General features: G+C 41.3%; 1 protein-coding gene and 1 pseudogene across 3 annotated transcripts in view; one reads left to right on the top strand and one right to left on the bottom strand.

The window, feature by feature from the left end:
- LOC137997317 (inactive C-alpha-formylglycine-generating enzyme 2-like) overlaps nt 1-25,000 on the bottom strand; it is a 56,981-nt gene that overhangs the window by 20,533 nt on the left and 11,448 nt on the right. For 2 of the 3 annotated variants that reach the window (XM_068843236.1, XM_068843235.1), the window contains exons 2-6: nt 23,714-23,758; nt 21,897-22,047; nt 21,200-21,255; nt 10,327-10,411; nt 7,574-7,721 (exon numbers count right to left, since the gene is read on the bottom strand). In XM_068843236.1, coding sequence (XP_068699337.1) covers nt 7,574-7,721; nt 10,327-10,411; nt 21,200-21,255; nt 21,897-22,047; nt 23,714-23,758 — 485 coding nt within the window. Of the gene's footprint in view, nt 1-7,573; nt 7,722-10,326; nt 10,412-21,144; nt 21,256-21,896; nt 22,048-23,713; nt 23,759-25,000 lie in introns of all 3 variants that reach the window. The other variant, XM_068843237.1, reaches the window with a different exon arrangement.
- On the top strand, nt 18,882-20,283 carry LOC137994193 (uncharacterized; annotated as a pseudogene).

Raw genomic sequence — 25,000 nt, forward strand, 5'->3', positions numbered from 1 at the left:
CGGGCGGATACCATCGTATAGGGATAACCTCTGGTACTTCTCCCTTTCATTGTATCAAATGAATAAAGTTGGTATATTAAAAATAGCCGTGGTTCCTAAAGCTATGTTTACCCTGAAAGCCACAGATCAATATCCTAACAACTTTTATACACAAGTTATTGACAGAGTATTGGCAAGAGGAAGATCTGAAACTGGTGGACTTGATGTTGAACTTCATTTAAAAGAAACGGCAAGAGTGATGCTTACAGCTAATATTGACATCTCAGATAGATTGATCAATGGTCAGATTGGCACAGTAGTCAAAATATATGTCACTCCAAATACTCAATGCCCGTCAATAATATTCATTAAGTTTGATCATGATAAAGCAGGACAAAACATGATAAATAATAGCAACACCCAATATATGCTAAAGAAAACAAAGTAGTAGCTATATATTGAACCCATCTTGGCAAAGATAAAAGTAAGACCTAATAAGCTATCATTACCTGAGATACAAAGAACACAGTTTGCAATTATATCAGCATGGGCTTACACTGTCCACAAAGTACAAGGACTGACAATGGATAGAATAGTAATAAACTTTCATCTTAACAAATAAAGAAGCATTAACTATGGTCAAATATATGTTGCAATAAGTCGTGCTAAAACATTACAAGGTATCTACGCTCTTGGAAAAATTGAACATAAGCATGTTAGAGCAAATCGTGAAGTACATGAAGAATATGAAAGATTAAGAAATACAGTATGGTATCCTTGGTCCGCGACTTTTCCTAACATGATGTTATATTTCCTCGTAAACTAAAATACCACCAAAGACAAATGTGTCCGATGATGTCTTGATTATTCTTCTCTCACATGACGAAATCTCGGCTTTCCTGCCATCGGTGATTGTGCGGAATTCAAGTTTGTTGACAGGTGAGTTAATTTGTCTTTCTTGAAAGTCTCTACTTTTGCAGCTCCGTAACTTCCATGGTCATGTTTACTTGGCTTGTGTAAAGATAAAACGCAACGGGAACACGTGTCTTTTTGCAGAACAGATTTACAGATAAACTGATTTCTGCGGTTGGGAACGAATTTGCTGCAGAGTGTCACGAAATTTCTTTTTTTCTCGCTTTTACATTAATTTTGTATAGCCTCCGTTCGTTTTTTTCTATCATTCTTCCAGTTTTCTTCACAAGGTCTATAGTTCAGTGTTGTTAATTATTCGTATTTCACAACGGTGTTAATGAACTAGTGTTGTTGTACCATTCATTTCTAGTAGCCTAATTAATGTACAGAAATAGTATAAATTCTTGTAACCTTGAGATACGTTTTGGTTGGTGGAGCAGAAAGTTTGCAGTTGCGAAAAAACCAAGAGCAATCGAAAGAAGTTGGAAAAAGGAAAGTATCACTGCTATGAGTCAATAGTAGGAGCCGGGCGGAGAATCAACAACAAAACTCCCTTTGTCAGTGGCGGCAAGAAAAGAGAAGAAACGGTCAGATTGAGAGAGACGCGAGAGTTTAGAAGGAACTAAGAGCCAGAGGAGAAGTAGGCGCTGAGATACAGAGAAGTCAACATGGAAACTGATGTTAGTCTGTTGGAGAACTGGACGTTTGGATTTGCTGATAAAGGACTGAAATGGGTTTGCTAGAAAAGAACTGAACTTATTGTCTGTAAATATTAGAGTAAAGCAATTAGTACATTTAGTATTATCGTTTAAGTTAAGTTGGAAAAGACATAATTATTTAGTTAGTTAAATATATTAAGGTTTAGTACACTAGTTTAACTCTTTCGGGGTTAGTTCGTTTTCCCTGTTTTAAATCCTGCAATTTCGCTTAATTATATATATTTTATCTAAACCCTGTTATTGCTTCCTTTATGCTGTGTTGCGGGTTTGTGGGAAGATGTGTGAAGTACGTTGTTTTACTTTTAGTTTTCTCCTGTTCCTTCCTCGCAATCTTGCGAGACCCAGGGGATCACAAACCGTCACACAGAGTTTTAAAATTTGAAAATCAAACCCATGAAGTTGAACAAATTTTTAACAACCTTTATTTTTTAAAAATACAACTTTTGAACAATTATGAAAAACATAAACACGAGAGTTACAAAAATCACTGTACTGCTATAAAACGCGAACACAAGAAAAATAGCGACTGATTAGTAGCTACAGTTACTGGCTAAAGGTCGCTATACAAAGTACATTCAATCTCCAGTTAATAAAAAGCGTATTCTCATTGGTCATTTCAAGAGGTAAACATTTACAAACAGCACGACAGAGCAATTTTGAAACAAATAACTTACCTTGAACAATTACAACTAATTTTCGATGGAAAGCTCTTCAATATTTTCCCAAAACAGGGAAAACGACTGTAGATTTAGTAAACAACGACACCACGCCAGAAACAATGGCCGACAGTACACTTGAAAACAATGACTCACAATTACTAGTAAACAGTCCACATTCCAGACTATTTATGCTCTCGGAGATCTGTCACGTGTGATCTCGTCCTCAAAGTGACAAACTGACTGACTGACAATCAAGACCTGCCTCTGACTTAGGGGTCAGTATGCATACAATGCATAAGACCCCAAAAAATTAATAAAATCTTTAGTACCGAAGCAATGAAAAATCCATTACATGCGTAGTTTAACACACACTAGGGCATCACTGTGGGCAGTGGCTAGACCTTGCTTGGAGCTGGTCTATCTAGAATGGAGCAGTAAGGCACCTCCTTCCCTCCACTAGCCTGGGTGTACACCTTGGGCAAGTGTTAGCATACCCTTAGCCTCCCCTGTCAGGGTCACGGCGCTACTACTGGGTTAAGTAGGACCACCACTGCCTTGTGGTTTGTCGTTGGTTCGGCAAAGGCTAAGGGAAACACCTTGACAGCAAGTTCGGAGCGGATACCCGTAGGCGGTTTCTTGTACAATCTCTGTTAAGTCTCAAGCAGATTCCTGCATCCAGTGTCATCTCCAGTCATCTTCACCATGTTTTTCCACTGGAATCAGGTGATCCTGGACAAGAGAGTGTGGACGATGCTCTGCAAGTTCTCTACACTATAATCCAAGTAATGCACAAGTCATGACTTCCCATCTATCCAGTTAAAAGCGTTAACATAAGTCCTGTGGCGACAGGCCTGCGGTGACATAGCAGGTGTGGAATCACTGGCAGCTGCAGTCACAAACCTGCACACTGGCGGCTCAGGACTCTGGTCGTCTTTCAATGACCGAAGCAGCAGCGGAACCTGGCAACATCCTGAGTGACGGAGCAGCCCAATTTAGGATCGCACTGCTCACCTCTGCAGAATGGGGAAGGGTCTAGAAAAGGTGACCTAAACATTGTCTGCTTCAAGGGCCAGCTAACCGTGGCTGACAAGGATCCCGTTTAGCGATCGAAATAACAAGAAATCTACAAAGGTGACCAGGCTCACCATAGCTACCTGGAATGTTCCTACACTACTAGACAATGCAAATGCTGTTAGACTGGACCCTTGTTGCAAGCAAACTCAAGCGTTACAACGTCGACATTGCTGCACTATCAGCAACTAGGTTTGCCAATGAAGGACAACTCACTGAAAAGGGAGCGAGCTATACATTTTTCTGGAGTGGACGCAAACAACAAGAATGCAGTGAAACTGGTGTAGGCTTTGCCATCAAGTCCAACTGAGTAAGGAACCTTGGAAGTTTACCATCGCCATGCAGCTTCCACTCTCAGACATGAAGCATGCAACCTTAATCAGTGCATATGCACCTACCATGACTAATCCTGATGAGGCAAAGGACAAATTCTATGAAGAACTTGACTCATTGATATCAAGCATTCCTAGAGCAGATAAGTTACTAATTCTCGGGGACTTTAATGCCAGAGTTGAGTCTGACTAGGAGGCATGGGATGGTACCATTGGCAGGCATGGGGTTGGACAGAGCAACAGTAATGGCCTCCTTCTCCTTCAAATCTGCAGTGCACACGACCTCGTCATTACAAACACGCTATTTCAGCTCGCAACCAGGAAGAAGACTACTTGGATGCACCTGAGGTCCAAACACTGGCATATACTGGACTATGTTATCACCAGAAGGTCAGATAGAGGTGACGTACACGTTACTAAAGCAATGTGTGGCGCTGAGTGCTGGACAGACCACCGCCTAGTCATCTCTAAGCTTGACGTTCACATTAAACCAAAGCACAGACACCAAGGAAGGAAAACACCTCTTAAGAGACTGAACACTTCAAAATTGAAAGAGCAGCAAACAGCCAACACCCTCATCAATGACCTCAACAGTAAGCTTGCTAACCTCAACTTTGGGAATGCACCTGTAGAGGAAGAGTGGGAAAGTCTTAAGAATTTGCTGTATACATCATCATTAGTGAAGCTGGGTCCAGTTAAAAGGAAAGATCAAGATTGGTTCGATGAAAACGACGAGTAAATCAACTCCCTTCTGGAAGAGAAGCATAGACTCCATCTTGTCCTTCATTGCGACCCAAATTCAGAGTCAAAGAAGGCAGCATTCACAGAATGTCGGCGCAAAGTACAATTCAAGCTCCGCGCCATACAAGACCAATGGCTTAGTGGAAAGGCAGCCGAAATACAGTCGTATGCAGATCGACACGACGCAAAAAGATTCTATAATACTCTCAAAACTATCTACGGTCCTACACCATCTGGGTCCTCACCGCTTCTGTCTTCCGATGGCAAAACACTACTGACAAACCGGTCCCAAATTCTTGATCTTTGGGCAGAACATTTTGACTCCGTTCTGAATCGGCCTTCTTCAATAAATGAACCAGCAATCAATTGGCTCCCACAAGTAGAAACTAACGTAGAGCTTGACTTGCCACCTACCACTGAAGAAGTGACCAAAGGTATCAACCAGCTCTCATGAGGTAAAGCCCCTGGTGCAGATGCCATCCCCGCTGAGATATACAGATCAGGTGGACCAACACTAACCCAGAAGTTGACTGAGCTGTTTTAATCAGGGAAATAGACAGGACTGCAACAACCACAAGGGGTATCACTGCTCTCCATTGCAGGAAAGATCCTAGCCAGAGTGCTGTTGAACCGTCTCATAAAACACTTAGAACAAGGCTTACTTCCAGAAAGTCAATGTGGCTTCAGGGCTGGTAGAGGCACAGTCGATAGGATATTCGCTGTAAGACAACTTCAAGAAAAATGTCAGGAACAGCATCAGAATCTGTACACTATCTTCGTAGACCTGACCAAAGCGTTTGATACCATCAGTCGAAAATCATGGCTAAGTATGGCTGTCCTCCAACCTTTATCACCATGATACGCCAGTTCAACGATGGCATGATGGCTCAAGTGCTCGATGACGGCGAAACTTCAAATACATTTCCCATCACCAGTGGAGTAAAACACTGTTCTCAGCCATGCTCTCCGATGCATACACTGACGAAGATCCTGGTCTTGAAATTCGGTACAGAACTGATGGCAAACTATTCAATCCAAAACGTCTGAAAGCATCAACCAAAGTACACCTAACAAAGATACTTGATCTTCTCTTTGCTGACGACCGTGCCCTAATTGCTACTACTGAAGAGCAATCACAGCAAACTATGGACAAATCCTCATGGGCATGTGACAACTTTGGTCTTACCATTAGCACCATGAAGACAGAAGTGATGCACCAACCTGCAGCTGGTACAACATACAAAGAGGCTAACATCAAGGTCAAGGGTACCAACTTGCAGTCAGTTGAGAGCTACACATACCTTGGCAGCAAACTATCTCGCTGCGTCCATATAGACGATGAAGTCAACAACCGTATTGCAAAAGCCAGTGCAGCATTTGGCAGGCTCAGACACACAGTATGGGATAGAAGAGGCATAACTCTAGCAACCAAGCTCACAGTCTAAAATGTGGTTGTCCTCACCACTCTCCTGTATGAGTGTGAAACCTGGACAGTCTACAGCAGACATGCACGCAAACTACAGCATTTCCATAACAGACTACGTAAATTTCTAAAAATCAAGTGGCAAGAGAAAATTCCCGACACAGATGTCCTAAAGAGAGCAAACTTACCATCCATCCATACTCTTCTACAGAGAAGCCAACTTCCCTGGGCCGGACACTTGCACAGATTGCCTGACTACAGAATTCCAAAACAGCCCTTCTATGGCGAGCCCTCAACAGGAAAGAGAACTGCAGGCGGTCAGAAAAAGAGATAAAAGGATGTCCTCAAATCCTCTCTCAAGGCTATGAACATCGATTCGGAAAGTTAGGAATCCTACGCCAGCGATCGACCAAACTGGCGCTACATGATCAATCTTGGTGCCAACATCTCAGAATTAGCAAGAACACTCGCTGCTCAGCAGAAACGAGCCAACAGAAAAGTCAGGTTAGCCAGCACCTCAACCACAACAGAGGGCGACTACAAATGCCACCATTGTGATCGCTACTTCCGTGCCCAGACCGGACTCACCAGCCATCTCCGGACACAGCGAAACCAATCAACAACGTAGAAGGAATTCTTGGTCCTCATCGCTACGATGGACGAACAACAAGAGCATCAATGTGTGGGAAGAATGTCAGTTTGTAGCGTTCTTCTTTGTTTCTTTAGTTTGAACTACTTCGCAGTTTAAATGTATGTCATCAATTGTTCCTTCACCATATCATCAACGGGTTCACCTACGTACTCACAAAAAATGACCATGCAGCTCCCAGTTAGCTTGATAGCTCAATTGGTAGAGCACTGCACTGGTATCGCAGAGGACATGGGTTCGAATCCCGTTTCAAGGCTGAAATTTTCAGGCTTTCCTTTCATTACTGATAAAGTAGCGTTCATAACTGCAATTATCTAAAAAACCTTGTTGAAATTGATGATACGAAGTACACAAGTAAAGAGCGGTAAAACATACGCCTGTGATTTGGGATCGGGACCACACCCCCACACCTCACATTACCACCCTTTTTTTAAATCTACCTCCCATGATGTCGTATTTTCTATCTCCCATCATGGGATTTTTCTCTAGAACTCGGCAGTTATTTTTCTATTCATTTAAATTTGTCTTACATCTCGTGTGTCCCCAAAGGCTATCATACAAAAGAGATTGTTATACCGTTCAATTACCTAATGATAGTACCCGGGTTTTGCCTTTGAGGAATCAAATGTCTCTCATTTGCTAAAGAAATCCTTCCCTTCAAAATTCGAATGAATCAGACAGATCCTAATGGTAATTCAATGTACAGTTATCATACAGATAAGCACAGTTCTCAAACTTTAGGACAGTGTTCAGTCAGCAAACGAATGAGGGGATTAGTTAACTTTGGTACTGCGACTGCGGGAGAGTAAAACACGACAGTTTGGGTTCTATAAAACAAGTATTACAACCGTTAAAAGATTGAATGGCTAGCAAAGGGCTAACCTTGAATATATCAGCCATTCAATTATTCAATATATCAGCCATTCAATTATTCAATAATTCGGGAGCTTATCAACTTGTTTCAGCAAATCAAATTTTCATATTTTAAGTCAGTATTAATCTCGAGTAGAGCCAAGACCTCCCTTGTCGGACGAGTTGCTACCATACTACACTCCCCACCATTTATCCCACACTTATTCCAGTTTTACCTTGTAGTGACTGTAACTTTGTGGTTGTTTTTACCATCTACTGTATCAATATAAGATCCTCCTCGCAGAACATACTTTCTCTCTCTTCCTTTCTCTTTAAATTCATCAGAGACCCACTCCCAGGCATTTCCTAACATGTCATGTATTCCTGTAGATCAAACATGAAACGAGAAAAGCTGCAGGTAGCCTTTACATAAAGTAGAAACTCTCACTTGTAAATCCCCTAACTGAACCGTAAGGTACATAACCCGACAGGACCGCTTACACTTAACAAAATGAACAGACTGGAAGCCCTTCCAAGGTGGTTAAGTCGATAGGGGCGTAAAAGGTGTCATTAGTGGGACACCTCTGCTGCCTGGAATCAGGTTGATCTGAAGAAAGTTATAAAATGCATGGATTTTATTACATTGTCATAAAAAATACATATCTCAATGGCCAAACGCAAGGACTGCACAGTGAGAATATTGGCTCGAGGTCTCAACAGTATGGAACGAGTGAAGCAAGGTCCGTACAGAAAAGACCAGTGGCCAGTGGCCATCCTGACCCGGCTGGCCTTGCCGTGGTACCCTATGTTCAAGGGATATCGGACAGGGGAAAACGCACACTGCAACATTTCAACATAAGGACTGCTTTTAAACCCATACGCACAGTTGCTTCTGTCTTCAAAAAACCGAAGGACTGTCCATCGGAAGAAAATATAGCAAGCATCGTTTACAGGGTTGAATGCAAAGACTGCGATTTCTCCTACATTGGTGAGAGCAAACGGTGTTGGGCTTCGAGAAGAGTGGAACATGATCCCGCACGTGCCGCGAGTAAAGAGTCGGCAATCCGACAACATGCCGAAAGAACCACGCACGACATCCATCCACGCTACGGCCAAATTCTTGAAAGGAATGAAATTAATTACAAGCGCAGAATTTTTCTGGAGTCTTTACACTCAAACATCGATAAGAACTCTGTGAATGAAAGAATGGAGTTCCCAAGGGCATATGTGCCGCTGTTAAGATCTCTTGGGAGCCAAAATAAGAAGCAGTGATTTTTGAATTTTAGATTCATTGTCCCCCGAAGAAGAACCAGAGATACGGTTCGAAAATTTGGGAAACCTTTTTAATTTTAGATCAGTTTTAAGCCCCTTTTTTAGCATTTTATAAAAAAATATGATTATTTTTCATCGCTAAGGAATCCTGAAATTTTAAAGTGGGGTCGTACGGCTAGTTCCTGAAAAAAAGACCTTTGAAACGCCTAGTTTCGAGTCCCCCTCCAGGAACTCAGTCACTGACCCGCTGAGTTGTGGTCGGATGTGGAATTGATTTGCTTGCAAAAACCGCATCTGACATAGTCTTTCAAACTGATTTTTGCCCAGTAGTGTACGCTTGTACCAGATGTTGACAGATGTCGTCTGATTTCCTTTTGTGCTTAAACCATGAAAAGACGAGTCTTCAGGTTTCTTCATGTCCTCTGTCCTGTGGTTTGTGAATTCTTTGAAGCATTTTATTGGACATTTCTGATCGAAATTTCCGAACTTGTCTCATAATCTTCGCCAATTTCTGTTTGGAAATCATGGAAGAATGTAAATTTCAGACAATGCCATTTCCTCAAGCTCTTTTGTTTCAGTTATGCTGGCACTAAAATGCTGAAGTGCTATCATTTCGGAAATCGTTTTCTTTAGTGACCTGTGCGCAGAAATAAAATCTTTCGTCTTTTGCCGATATATATTGGTCATATTGGCACCGGTGGCTCAGTTGGTTGAGCATCGTGCTGCCATGCAGGAGGTCTCAGGATCTTAAAATAACTGATTATAAGGACTATAAACCGTAGGCCCCGTCTCAAAAACACCATCTTATGTTCATAAGTTCCCTGTGGGACGTTAAAGAACCTACACACTATTCGATAAGAATAGGGAATATAATCCCCGGTGTTATGGCTGTCCTGTTCTCTCCAGCAGAAGTGGCCGGCTTGGAACTGGTGTCTCTTAAAAAGGATTACAGTGTACGAGGCCACCTAAGCAGAAACAGCCATAAGTCCAAAAGGAACTTTGCTGAGTGCTGGAGATGTAGATGTAGATGTAGATATATATTGGTTGTTCATTTGACTGAATTTGCTTTCATTTTTAATTTCAGTTTACAGTGTCCCCAATTAGTGCTCCAGCGCTGAACAACTGGACACTTAAATAAAGTACCTTGCTAATTTCCGTTCGAAATTATCATTGTCAAGGCTGTTGCTACCATTCCTGTGTAATTTATCTCCCAAAGGTGAGGAGAAAAGAAGTTCGTACTGTGCTTGCAAACTTGATTTGAGATAGAAGAATCTTCTTCTGAATAGCGCGGGATCATTCCGGACAATACCCGATCCGATACTGAGAAAACATTGGCCCTCGCGGGAACAGAAATGAAGCAATGTGATTGGTTGATTATAGTTATTGGCCCTCGGACGGTTCTCGTCGTGTAATAAAATAACACACTTTCTAAGCAATTTTTGACAACGGCAGGGCTGCAAATGGCAAGTCTACCGCTCTTTGCAAACAATTTATACAATGTATGTTCATAAAACAAACAAAAAATTATAAACAAGGTAATTTGGAAATGGCCATACACTTTATCGTCCTTATTGAAGCCCACACTTTCTTATCACTGTTAAAACCCTTTATGATGGTTGGGAAGGGATTTCAGTTCACCATCTCAGGCAGTATAATTTACGGTGAGCAACTGAAGGCACTCTTTTTCCCAAATAAAATTCTCGCTGCATGAAGATACCTAATTCATTTTGTGCAGGGAAAGCATCCACTGGAGCAACTCCAACATAACCATCTTCTTCAGTATTTTCATCTGGAAAATGACCCTATATAGTATAAAAAGCAAATCAAGAATTGTCATATTATCTTGTCTAAAAAAAAACCTTTCATACAGGTCCTTTACAAAACAATATAAGCAGTACATAATTATTACACACTAAGCCTTAATCATTACGTGAATATATAAACTGTTGAATAAATCAGATAAATTTGCAATTATATTTTACTGTGTAATCAGATGTTGTTAGTAGATAAATGCGTAGATAAGGGGATAGGGGAGCAGGGACGGGGTCATAGTGATTGCACTTGCCTCCCACCAACGTGGCCCGGGTTCGATTCTGGACTCGTGGCCATATGTGGGTTAAGTTTGTTGTTGGTTCTTTACTCTGCTCCAAGAGGTCTTCTTCAGGTTCTCTGGTTTTTCCCTGTTGTCGACAAACAACATTTCGAAATTCCAATTCGATCGGATGAAGGACCTCCCTGTAAACCACTTTTACATGAGTGGAGTTTCCTGGGTAAATACCATTAATTAAATGTAAACTGTTATATTTATGTAATTAACAATATTTTATCCTATTGATGAAAATAGTGAGTTAGGCGCCTACTATTGTTAGTAGGCGCTTACATGTGTACGTTTTTGCGCATCTCGAGATAGTTGGATATGGTATCGGTGGTGCTTACTTATGCAGGGATATTTTTTCGTGGTTTAAAACTATTCGGAGTAAACAGAACTTAGCAAGTCCTCTTGGTATCCAAAAAAAAAAAAATTGGGGGTAGCCATGCATTTTTTAGAGATAATTTCGCTTCAAGTTGGAAAAAAAGGCCATAAATTGCTTTGCAAGGCTTTTTACAAATAATGTTGATTAATTATCTTTGAAAAATGCGTGGTCACCTCCGATATTCTTGTTGGATTTCAATAACACTTTTTAAGATCTGGTTTTCCCGCATATTCATAAATTGCGCAAAAATACCTTGAATTAGTAGGCACCGTCCTTAAATAATGTAAGTGTTTTATTGATGTTTCCATAAATTTAATTAGTTAATTCTATATCTGTTGTATTTGTCATTTGTAGCCGCATTTACCTTGAACAAGCCAGTACCCAACTTGAAAGCTAACGCCTACTCTGGAAAAGGTACACACGTTAAGTTGTTCTTTTGCTGGATTAGATTACTTTTCTTTCTCTTTATTTGTCTGTTCTTATAAATGTTACAGTTAATTTTAATATTACTTTAAATAGTTAATACTTTATTAGTACTTAGTCAATTTTATTACTTAAAAGTACTAGTGTAATTAGTGCATCTAAACAATTAAGGTTAAAGTTGAAGTTCGTGTTTACATGTTAGTAACCCTACAATGGTAGTGTGACAATCATATCAAGGGTTGGAATTGTGTGTGAAATTAACCATAGCATAGCATTTTCTTGTTTTTCTCACAAGGCTAAATTTTAATTAAAGAGAACTGTTTACTTTACGCGCTTAATATAAGTAATTTGTCACAACCTCAAGCAAGAATGAACAACGCAATTGAGAGAACAACTTGGGCATTTGAAAGGGAAGAAGAAAGGCTCTAACACAGTCATTTCTGAGATTGTGCAATTGCACTCCACTGCTGGGCCATCCGAGCTATCACTCCATTTTGGAGTGGGTCAGATGAAAGTTCATAATATAGCTATGAAGCGGTTTTTATACCAAAATTAACTTGTCAATTGTCTTCTTTCTTTGTTCAAAACTTTGAACGAACAACGTTAACTTTGCCAAACATGCAACGTCAACTTCGTGCAAAGAACGTCGACTTTTTGGTACAAACAACATTCACACTTTGTACGAACCTCAACTTTTTACGAACGACATATAGTCTGTAGTTTGCACCAACAACGTCACTATATTACAGCAAGTCTGCTTTAAGTATCTGCTCTACCTTTGGCAGGTCCAAAGGAAGCTAAAAGGAAACCACTGCAGTGGGCTTATAAGAGATAGGCTCCCTCAATTAATTGATCAATATATGAAGTATTAACAGAAGCATACATGCCAGATTTTTAATAGGCAGAGCTGCTAAACAGTGTATGAAACATTGAAATATACTTGCATTAAATATCGATTTGGATAGAAAAAGCAAATATGGAAACAGTGAAAAATATTATAATAAGAGGAATGCTTTCTGTTTACGCAATAAGTTGGTGATACTTGTCGCATTTTGAATTTCAAAACTAAGAGAGTTCAAGAATTTAGGACCTTGGAAACAGATAGAGGATTTTCTTATATTAGTCCTGCAAAGGGGCAAATGCCGAACACTGTCACTGTCACTGTCACTGTCACTAAAAAAGATATCATGAAAACTATCAGGAAGTAAGTATTTTTTCTATGTGAAGCTTATACATGTAGATACACTTAATATTTAAAATTCCAAATTCTTGATCCCATCAGAATTATCTAAGTGGCTCTCTTCAATAAGAATGCTTAATAATTATTCCCAGGGATTCAAACTGATTTCTCAACATCACAATACAATAACAATAACAAGCATGACCCCTCACACCCACCCTGCCAGGCCTAGGCCCACCAACGAGGCTGCCAGACCCATCTACCCTGCTCACTTGCACAGTACGTCACTTAAATCGAAGAGCTGTTATTTAACCCAAACCTGGGGGATTTTTGTTTGGAGTTATATTTTCTCATAGGTGGGTTGCCAGCTTAAGCTTGAGAGTTCCACCTGCCCTTTGTTTTAACCCCAACAAGGATGGCTTAGAACGTTGCTAGCAGATGTCACCCTTACTCTGGAGAGCTCGCGAGCATTAATGCTCTCATGGTGTTAGGCCCAGGCATCCCCAGATCATTTTCCTAAAACTGGGCAGGAAATGATGACTTACAGGGAATCAACACGATGAAAACACTGGACAAAGGCAGCTAATACCATGGTTATGGAATGTTATCTTCCTTGAAAGCAGAGGTATCGAAGAAGGATGGCACAAGAATAGAAACACTGAGATGGAGACATCTATGTCTCTGAGCAATTTAGGTTGGCAGATCAGGCACATGCCATAAGGACATAGTGCCTGTTGTCGTTGGAGCTTTGTTAGCAATGGTTTGCAATAGTGGTTGGGTCAGTTGTGTGTTCATATCCACATTGACGCATTGTAAAAGGGGCACTTCTAGGAATTGCCAATATTCTGAGGAGGATCCTAAGAATCTGAAGTCGCAGGTTGTGACCTGATTGAGGGATGACAATTCGAACAAAGTTGTCAATGTTAACATTGATACACCAGATTATAATAACAATGATAATAATAAATCAGCTCAAATAAAACTAGTCAGCTGAAACAAGAAACCAAACGGAACAGTCAGCTGAAAAGAGATGCGCAAGGTATGAAACTCGCGGAGTCTGTATTTACTAAGTGGTTGGAAGAAGATTTATGCTACATGTACAAGTTCTTGGTGTCCTCAAGAGTGTATGACACAAAGAGAAGCTAACACTGGAATGTGCTGAGAAGACCTATCTACGACAACTTTCTGTAATCTGGTCAAGTCCACCATCAGATCTCTTGAAACCGTGTGGTTGTTTCCTAACCAATTTGCATAATTAAGCTGCATTAAAACACCGAATGTGGACACGGTAGTGGCCAATGACACTGGGAACTGAGGAGGATTGACTGGGAAGCATAGAAAATCGTTGTTAGCTGTGGAGGAAAACATGCAGCACATTAAGTGCACTGCTGTACTGTACTTGCAGAGGAAGAAAGGTGGTCATGGTCTACAATCAGTAGAAAGCGAATGCAAGATAACTAAGATCAAAGCATCCCTGAACCTACACGATAACGTCAATCCAAACATGGTGATTGAGCGTGAGTTTGAAGAACCTCCTGTTTCTTTCAGTCATCGATTACTGATTACAGAGGCTCAGAAGTATGTCGATGATCGAGATGTAAAGGGTATAGCATGACATACACTGTAGGTTATGCTTCACGCCATATGCAGTATCATTACATGCAGTATAATTATCTCTTTACTTTCTGTGAACAGAACAACCTCAGAGGAGATGGTATTCAAAATCTGCAGGCGTAAACACTGCTTAGCCTTTGCTCAGTCCAGACCAGAGGCTTAGAGAAAGCATTAGCGTGGTGTTTTCCTAGGGATCTCGAGCTTTGGAATCTAGAGTGCAATGAGCGGTTCTTTTGGTTGCTGCCTCTGGCATTTGTGTGAGCTCTGCCCACACGAAGTTGGTAGCAGAGGGCTTTGTTTGCTAGTATACAAGAATGGTCATGTGATCTCTAAGAGTTTGCAGAAACTTGGGTACTAATGCGTGGAAAAGAAGCGGCGGCTATCTTGTTGCCCTACTGTTTGCTGTGACTTGTGTGCACTATTTGCTGCTTTTGAGAAAATTCTGTTTTGTTTTTTTCCTGCTTGGAGACACGGAGGTAAGTTTTCTTTCATTTTTGGTTGGAACTGAATGTTGACATTATGAATTTGTTTGCATTTGTCGAAAATCTGGCTCTGTAATCAAAACTAAACCAATTGCAATTTTCATTATTTCTTTCGTTATTTAAAATTTCAGGTGTTCATGACAAGGGGGTTGGCTGACATTTATTGGCCTGAAGATTCGGTGCGGGTTACACCACATAGGAGTCATTTAGTACTCTTGCAAGCCAGCATTATTTTGTAGGCCTTTTCAAGAAATGGTGTAAAAATTTGGAAAAGTTTACCTTGTGAAATTCGCCATTTATCCAAAAACAAATTTAAAATTAAAATCTGCAGTATCCTTCTCCAAAGATGACTATTACAGTGTATATTGATTTATCTGTCGTAATAGCAAAAACATCTTAATACTTTTCCAAGGCTGCTGCCTACAGGCAATGGTCTGAATGAGTAGTCCGAATGAATAGTCCGAACAGGCGCCTAACTTATCACAAGGTGATTCATCCTCACTTTCTTGTAAATTTGATCCCATCTGGAGATTAAGCAATGAAAAAAGCAATATGGTTGGAGAGACTGTAGGGCAGCTAAGAAAATGTCACAATAAACGACTCTTCAACTTGTAAATGTGCTAATTAAGGGCATTCTTTTCATTACCTCCTGGTGGCACACGGAGACTGGGTTGCATTGTGATTCACAATTTATATGGAAATGCTACATCCATATGTTTATTTTGCGCACGCAAAGGCAGTTAAATTTGCGCATGTCATTAATTCACGGAAAGTTTACACGACAAAGGAAACATGTTCATCCCATCAGCTCTCAAGACACTTTACAGGTAAAACGTGGTATAATAGCATTGTAATGTGATTTCTTAACCTTGAATTAAATGCTGAAAGAATATTACTTGTCTTGATGATGTCTGTACTATTGCACTTACAAAATTTTAATGTGGCGCACGTGCAAAGTTCCTTTTTCCCGCATTAATTGCTGAAAGATTACTTGGTTTTTTGCCCGGTGACAATGATAATGATAATTATTATCCCATACTTGTCATAGTCTATTTCCAATTTTAACAGCTGGCATAATGACTACATTTATCTGTCCACAATGTACAATGTACTTGTCTTCAATGTGTTTTATAATGTTAAAGTATGTTCAAATAAACAGCAGTTGGAGTCTGACTGTGTGTTCAGGCTTGAGTTGTTCAATTTTATGAACAGCATCTCATTAATAAACAGTCTACAAACTTTTCATTGCATTTCTTGAGGACCGCCTATACTTTTAACTATACTTTTAAACAAAAATTTAAAAAACAGGTAAAAAATAAGTGTCATAGGGACTTTAACTAATTGCTACAGTATACTAACTCCTTGCTACTATACTAACTCCCTTCTAATACAACGACAACGACGACTACGATGATGACTACTACTACTACTACCGCTACCACTACCACTACCGCTACTACCACTACACCACCACCACCACCACCACAACTACCACTACCACTACCACTACCACTACCACTACTACCACGACTACTACGACTACTACTACTAATACTACAGTGAACTAATAATAATAATAATAATAATAATAATAATAGTAATAATAGTGAATAATAATGCTTTTACCTGCTGGTAAAACGCAGTTAATGGAACATGACACCCCTCAAGGGCAAGACCGCTTTCGTTCGTCACGTAATCCAGTAAGATAAATAATAGAACAATATTGAATGCTGAATTCATGAATGAATGTTCCCCTTTTCTAGCAGTTAGTACAAACGCTATTCATGTCTGTATTTTAGCTTCTATCTTGCTGAGTAATCTAGTGATATATCTTAGCTTTTCCTAGATTGGTCCTTATATTTGTTAGCCCCATTCATGGCTGACAAGCTCGCCACATGGCGTCTCTTTAGCTCGTAGTACAGCTGTACCTATTGGTCGAACTTTGAGACACTGTCTTGCTATATAAATCTCAATACACTGTAACAGGGCATAATCCTGGCAGCTTGCACGAGAGTACACAGTTTGTAACAATTTTGCTTTAAAATTTATGGCGCGCCCACGTTCCAAGTCTTCGAAGGCCACGCGAACAGACGACTTCAAGAACCTCTCCAGTGAAGTTCTTCGCCTTCGCCTGCAGAGCCTTAATCTTTCTATCACTGGAAGCCGTGCCCACCTGGTTGAAAGGCTGAGGCTGGCCACGAAATCAGCGCCGGCCGCCACCCCTGGTTGCTCCAGAAGTCGCGCTCAGAATGGACGAGTGCACAAAGATAAACCTTTGGCTTCAAACGTACGCGTACGACCGCATCCGCAGCCCAGTGTCCCTACAGAACAGGCCGACGCAGAGACTCGCAGTTCCGACGACCACAAGCAGTCGGATATGGACTCAGCAGTGGAAGAACTGTTCGAGGACTTCGAGCCACAAGTCCCCAAGGATGCGGTGTTTTCGCCCGCCCAAATGTCAGCCATCCAAGAGACTGTGTCGGCCTCTGTTAACGAAGCATTATGGGTCTTTAACAACCACGAGGCCCAAGCCCATTTCCCGGACGACCTTCGCACTCACTCCTGGTCCTCATACGCCGAACACAGCGACTCCTTTGGGCCTGCATTGTCCTTTAGAAAAAAGCCTCGCAGACAAAATACTCCGCGGTGAGTACATTGACTTTTGCTTATTACTGCCTGACTTCATGTATCGCTCCCAGGCCCCCGCTCTGCAGTTACGCCACGAGGACTCGTCACCGGGTTCCCAGGGGTCCCCGCTCACTCTGGTTAGGAGGAAAAAACCCGTGATTGACACTTTCCAAAAATGGCTAGACGCATTTACTACCTACATGCTGGTGATCGTCGCTGTCCATCCCTCGCGTGCCTTCGAGTTACTCAAATACCAGCAAACTATCAGCAAAGCGGTCACTAAGTTTAAGGGCCTAGCCTGGCTTACATACTGTACGACGAACAGTTTAGACGCCGCGCCGCCTACGACCTTTCAAAACCCTGGGACAAAATTGATCTTGAACTTTGGACAGTCACCTTCTCTGGCCTAGCTAAAGAACATTGTTCTGTGTGCTCTAGCCCGTACCATTCAGCGGAAGATTGCCCCAACCAGGACCCAAGCAGAAAACCTCGCCGTCAAGCCCTTGTCTGCTTTGACTTCAACAAACCTTCCGGTTGTCAACGCCGTTCCTGCTATTTCCTGCACCCCTGCCATCACTGCGGCTCAAGCAATCACGCCCAGTTCAACTGCTCCGGTCCCAAACAGTCCGCAAGTAGCAACAGACCAGCCAACCCCAGCGATCGCAGCAAGAAATAAGGTGGAGCAACGCCAGCTAAGCTGCAACCCAACTGTATCCACCCCGTTAGATGTCGATAAATTAGTGCTTGAATTAGTTAATCACCCTAATAGCTCTTTTGTTAACAATTTAATCAGTGCCCTCCAGTATGGTACTCGCATTGGTTACTTAGGCCCCCACCAGTCCCGGCTGTCGCATAACTTGATGTCCGCCTCTCAACATCCTGAAGTCATTTCTGGGAACATACATAAGGAAGTGCAGTTGGGAAGAATTGCGGGCCCCTTTTCCTCCCCACCCCTACCTGACTTGCAGTGTCACCCTATAGGCGTGGTCCCTAAAAAGCACTCTGTCAAATGGCGTACTATTTATCATCTCTCTTACCCTGAAGGGGATAGTATAAACGACCACATACCAAAGGATCCTTATTCGTCGCCATTCTGCAATCCCTGGGTCCTGGGAGTTTTATGGCCAAAACGGACTTAAAATCTGCCTTTCGTCTGATGCCAATCCATCCCGAGGACTGGAACCTTTTGGGTATATACTGGCAATCTCAGTACTACATAGACCTTTACCTCCCATTTGGGCTTCGCAGTGCTCCCTTCCTTTTTAACCAAATTTCTGATGCCTTAGAATGGATTCTTAAACACAACTATGGCCTCTGCCATGTTATACACATTTTGGACGATTTCTTTTTAGCAGAGAAAACTAAATTTGACTGCCTAGGGAGCTTTACTACCCTTCTTAAGGTTTTCATGTCCCTTCGGGTTCCCACCGTCGCCTCTAAGACCCTGGGGCCCTCACAAGTTCTAGAGTTTATGGGCATTGTACTGGACAGTAACCGCATGGAAGCTCGATTGCCTGAAGATAAGCTTGCCTGGATTCAGCAATTATTGGACTCTTTTACCGACCGCCGTTCTGCCCGCCTTTTAGATCTCCAATCCCTTATCGGTACTCTGCAATTCGCTTGCAGAGTAGTAGTCCCAGGTAGAACTTCCCTCCAGCGCATTATAAACCTCACCAGAGGGGTAAAGAATCGTTTTCATCATATCCGTTTGAACAAGGAACTTTCCAGGGATATTCAAATGTGGAAGGTATTCATAGCTCAATGGAACGGGCGATCCTTCTTCCTTGATTCCTGGGTCACCTCTTCCCCCGACCTGCAGCTCTATACTGATGCAGCTAGTACAATTGGGTTTGGTGGTTTTTTCAATGGTAAATGGTTCCAGGGTAGGTGGCCCCATAATTTACTCATTAACAAGACCAAAGGGATAAGTATTGAATGGCAAGAACTCTTCCCTATTGTTATCGCCTGTGCACTGTGGTACCCCCACTTTTCCGGCAAACGTCTTCAGTTCTGGTGTGACAACCAGAGCGTTGTCGCTATCATTAACTCGGGTCATTCAAAAGCCCCCAGGGTCATGGACTTGGTGCGTTTCCTGGTACTTATTTCCATGAAGTATAATTTCCTGGTTAAGGCTCGTCACGTCCCCGGGGCGCATAACGAAATAGCAGACGCCCTGTCCCGTTTTCAGGTTCAACGATTCAGGGAACTCACTCCCGGTGCCGACCAGACCCCCTCACCATCCCGCCTTCATTCATGACCCTCTGAAAGCTGAAGTCCTTAAGTATGCCAACTGGGCCTTGTCATGGAACACCAACCGCACGTATACCTCTGGGGAGAAGCGTTTTATTCAGTTTCGTCTCATGAACCGACTAGCCACTCCCACAGGTGTCATCCTCCCAGCATCAGAGGGAACTCTTATCTATTTTGCTTCCTATTTGGCCCGTACAGTCCGCCATGGCACGATTAAGACTTATTTAGCTGCCGTTCGCAATCTCCACATTATGTCAGGCTACAAAGACTCCTTAAGGGGAAGACTCCTCCTAAAAAATATCTTAAGGGGAATTCTCCGCTATTGTGGGTCTCCTCGTATCCGCAGACAACCCGTCACCCCGGGCGTACTCTTAGCCATTCGCCCCATCTTACGTAGTTGGCTAGGACCAAGGGATTTCTCCATGATATGGGCTGCCTTTACCCTTGGCTTTTTCGCCTTCCTTAGGTGTAGAGAGTTTACCTATCAGGGGGTGCACAGTTTTAGTTATAAGTTTAATCTTACCACAGACTGCATTACATTTTGTGGGTCTGCCCACAGCGCTTGCTTGTTACACTCAAGTCTTCTAAAACGGATAGTTTTAGGGCAGGGCAATCCCTCGTAATTGCCCGTTGCCCTTCTTTGTTGTGCCCTGTCTCCACAATGCAGCAATACTTTCTCCTCGCCAACCCACGTTTGGGGCCATTGTTCTATTTCCAGTCGGGTCTTTACCTCACACGGTCCTCCATCACTCATTTACTTCGGGACTCTGCGAGAAGCGCGGGCCTCCCGCATGAGAGCCTTAAGGGTCACAGCTTTCGCATAGGGGCGGCGTCTGCCGCCGCCGCTGCGGGCCTACAAGACTGGTTAATTAAGGTGTTAGGTCGCTGGTCGTCAGATTGTTACCAGCTTTATATTCGCACTTTGGAATCGGTGTTACTTTCTGCTGCTCCAAAAATGGCTAGTGTATCGGGCGATTTTCTTTAGTTTGGCCTTGCTTTGGGGGGATGCATGCCTTGCATGCATCTGTGGCGGTTAAGTCTGCGTAGCGACTTCCCCCAAGCTTTGGCATTGCTTGTGTCTTGCCATCTTATATCCTTGCCTTTATCTTGTCCGATCCAGCCTCTGCTGTGCTTGTTCTATTCCCACGTTAGTGGGGGAATAAGTGAGGCTTTTAGCTTGTGCACCTATTATTAAGTCGCGTAAAACCTGCCACAGGGCTGTGTCCCTCTCAATTATGCCATATTGTTGTTTGCCTATTTGTTGTCGTTACACTACCTAGTTGCGTTACACTCTACTCTTAGTTTAAATTGTGGAATAGTGACATTAATATACATGTATCAAGTTGTTATTTCTTCTTGTATTTCTCTAAAACAGCTGCTCTGAAGGTTGTTTTGTTCAATGAGATTTTTTGAGAAGGAATTGTTTCATTCCCTAAGTTGCCAAAACAAAATAATTAATTATCGACAAAAAAAAGCCTTCAAACCTGCATACAGTGTATCGCTCCACCTATTTCTCAGCTTTGTAATTGCAGCACTAACCTCCCAGATGTTCATGCGATTCTTTTGGTATTCAGAACCCCAAGGATAATCCTTTCCTGTAATAAAACAAAACAACAAGTCACTTTTTTGGTCAATCCAATTTTGGGTGATTTCAATGGAGAAAAAACATTTCCATATTATAATAAGTCATGAAGCTGTGAAAGGTCAAGAATGCCCTGAATGTTGCTGAGTATAGCAACTGGTATTATGGTAAAATTCATGTCAGAGCAAGGTGGTGCGCTCCTGTCAACTACATTGTATCCATAGAAAATGCTGGAGGTTGATTTCTAGCATCTTTTATCAAGCATTAGCCTTAATGTAATATACAGCAGAATCTGTAAAATTGTTATGACCATGCAGTCTTTACATGTATCTTTGTTAAACAAACTTAAGGCAACTTCTCTTCAGCTAGAATAATACATAAGTTTGAAGTTAGTTTATTTCAGTTTAGTTTTAATTATAGATATTTATAAAATAAGCAAATTACGAAAGAGACCACAACAGTACACAGACAGGAGATGAAAACTGCAAAAAGCCCCAGTTGACTTTCAGCCCCTACTTATTTCCTTAAACTAAAAGGCAAAAAAAAAACTACTAAAATAAGATGTTTATAAAAAAAAGAATGAGTGCACAGTAAGAGCATGTTACCAGTGATGTATCTATGCTGGCCAATAAGAACTTATCTTAGAAACATCACCTATTAATTCTCCTCTAACAGCAAATTCCCACTCTGCCTCTGTAGGCAATCTCTTTCCCATCCATTCACAATAAGCCTTAGCATCATTGTAACTGATGTGCACAGCAGGATATGACATCTTCTCTTTTATGGATGTACCAGGACCCCCTGGCTAAAATTTAAAAGAATTAGATGCAAAAATTACAGTGTTCATGAATCATAATAATTATTATAATGAAAACAAACAGTAACCCTCTATATGCAAGAAGGGTAATATGACATGTCGACAAGCTTATTGGGTAACAGCAGTCCACTGTCCCATTGGGGTATGAAACATGGGTCACAAAAGTATAACAGGTACATGTACAGTAGTTAGGGTTTTTGGGCTGGTATTTTTTACAGGTCACTGGTCACAGGTCATTGTTTTACCAATACAGAAAGTATCCTAGATATGTACAGTATAAAGGCTAACCTTAGGCCAATTTATGCCTAACCAAACATTTTTTAGGCCTAAGGTTTCAATGTAGCTTTTATGAATGTTTAGGATACTTTCTGTATTGGTACAAAAATTATACCTTTCACCTGTAAAAAACACCAGCCGAGGGTTTTCTGATTCTGATGGATGAACTGCTTCCAATCACTGATGACCTTTTAAAAAAATTCAGTAGAGCTTATAATAATTTGTCTTCACCTTGCGATTACCTTAAATGCATCCATTCCACAAATTCTCACAAGAATGCAAAGGTTTTGCTTTTCATTGTTACTGACACACTGCTTTGGTAGGGGGAGCCAGGTTGGCAAAGTGAAGAGAACACTGAGATTCCACAAATGTACATGTAACCTCGCTTTGATTCCAACGATGAGGCTCATACATGGTTTGAATTTGTTTGTTCTCTTCTCTGCTCTGCGTCATTTTTCTCTGGGCACTCCAGTCTTTCCCTCACATCAAAAACCAACAATTGATTTGATCTACATGTAGTTTAATTTCGCTTTGATTTAAAGTCTCCCCATTAGCTGAACCAATGTACTCACCAAGGTAATTATGAAGATTGAAACTTATTTGACAGAAAAAACACCAGGCAACAACAAGCTCCTTCAGAATTGTAGCCATACAACAAGCATGCCAGCTAGTGCATCAAGTGGCCCAAAACCTTTTGTAAGACTCTCATTGAATGTTCCATGACTTCAGGGCAGATTTAACTCAGTGAATGCATCTACTTTAATATCGCTTTAATTAAAGTTTGTTACATGTATTATCATTACCATCATCACTATCACCATTATTATCATTAACATATATAGGGAGTGATCGAGACTTAATAGCGTAGCTCCATGTGCTGAAGCCCTGCACACGTAGCACCATGGGTAAGAAAATGTGTAACCCATCTGTTCGCGAACATTTGGTTTTCGTCACTGTGCGATCGTACATTCACCCCTCCATGTATGCCAATGTGAAACTCTGTGGTGCAAATTGCATTTTTTGGTGGGAACATCTTTGACATTGGAATCCATGTTATGATTTATGTAATTGACACCTGTCAAAACAAGGTATCAGCTGAGCAGTATCACATCGCGGGCTCATTTAGGTCAGCTTTTTTTTAAGTTGACAGCTGACCAAGTACTGGCCTTTGAATGGATCATAGGCTCAAGCCAGGTTATCTTATTGTAACACTAGACCTCAGCTTTTAGCCAAAATCTATGTATTACATTTTACTCTGTCTAACGCCAGACTATTTTACTCATCAATGAGGGGGCAGTTCAGGAGTCCATGGGTTGAAAGTACTTTTTGGAAAGCACAATATTATCATATTAATGTGATCTCCGAAAACATACAGTACCTGCCTCCAGTAAGCATGCTCAACTGGTAACCACCAAGGGGCACCCTAAAAAAATGTGAGATATTAACTACTGTAATAATTATTATATGGGCATGGCTAAAAATAGATTAGCAATTCACTGTTCTTCATGTTATTAACATTAACCCACTGACAACTGGAAGTGACACTTAACAGATTTGACTGTAATGCCAGACGACTTTATATCCATCAACCTGGGGTATTTCGAGGTGTCAGTGGGTTAAGTGATGATACATGAATGAAGTGAAAAGTATTGAATGTGTTGTTATCATGATCATGATCATTGTCATCATCACTACCAACATTGTACAATATTTTTCATCTAAAGACATACCATGTTTTATGGTTGTCCTCAGCCAGAACGATCTGGTGATGTAATTCGGATGACTGGGAAGAAAAATGTTAACACCGTATCCCACAACCGCACGCAGCCTTAGGTGTTCTTTCCAAACTCCCTGCAGTATTGCCATCGCCAAAACTCAACAGATCATTACGTGTCTACCACATTTCCAGTTACTGAATGAACATTCAAGTAGACCCGACAAGATCTAACCTAGCCTCTGCCATGTTGAATTCGAAAATAAGGCAGCGCGCGGTTGTGGGATACAGCGTTTAATATTCTTTTGTATTTCTTTCTGATCTGAAGATCATGAACAGACAGTTTTGTGTTACTTTGCAGATTTCGAACTACATACTGTATTGACTCCCCCGCTTCTGTTACCAAACGGAATAAAGTTGTTTGAAACCGATAGTCTGTTGAATATTGGTACACACCGATACTGTATGGTTTTCAGGAAAGACATCTGGGGTTACATCATGCAGCCAATTTACATTGTAGGGTAGCTATATTTCAGTATCAATTCTCTCTAAAACAAGATGCTGTGACAAAGGAACTTTTATTAGTATCCATGTGGAAGACATTGGAAATGTTTCATTTCTTGAATTGAATTAAAATACCGGTATTCAAGACCCGAAACACAGACAAGGGTTTGCATAACTGTCAAGAATTTTCCTAATTCCCCAGGTGTTTAGATGAGGCCATGTAAACATGGAAAAAAAGTCCTCTGTTGCTTTTATAAAATATTCTCAAAAATAATTCCACAAAGGAAGGAATTACCTCTTAATTGAAACAGATTTTCTTGATACACGCTCATATTTCCAATCAAAACGCGCATCTGACAACACATTAACAATCAAAATTCATGTGATGTCATATATAGTGTAGTCCATTTTAAGTACATGTAGTCTACATGTATCACTAGTCCTAAT

This window comes from Montipora foliosa, chromosome 3 (assembly GCF_036669935.1).
Source record: "Montipora foliosa isolate CH-2021 chromosome 3, ASM3666993v2, whole genome shotgun sequence".
Classification (NCBI taxonomy): Eukaryota; Metazoa; Cnidaria; class Anthozoa; order Scleractinia; family Acroporidae; genus Montipora; species Montipora foliosa.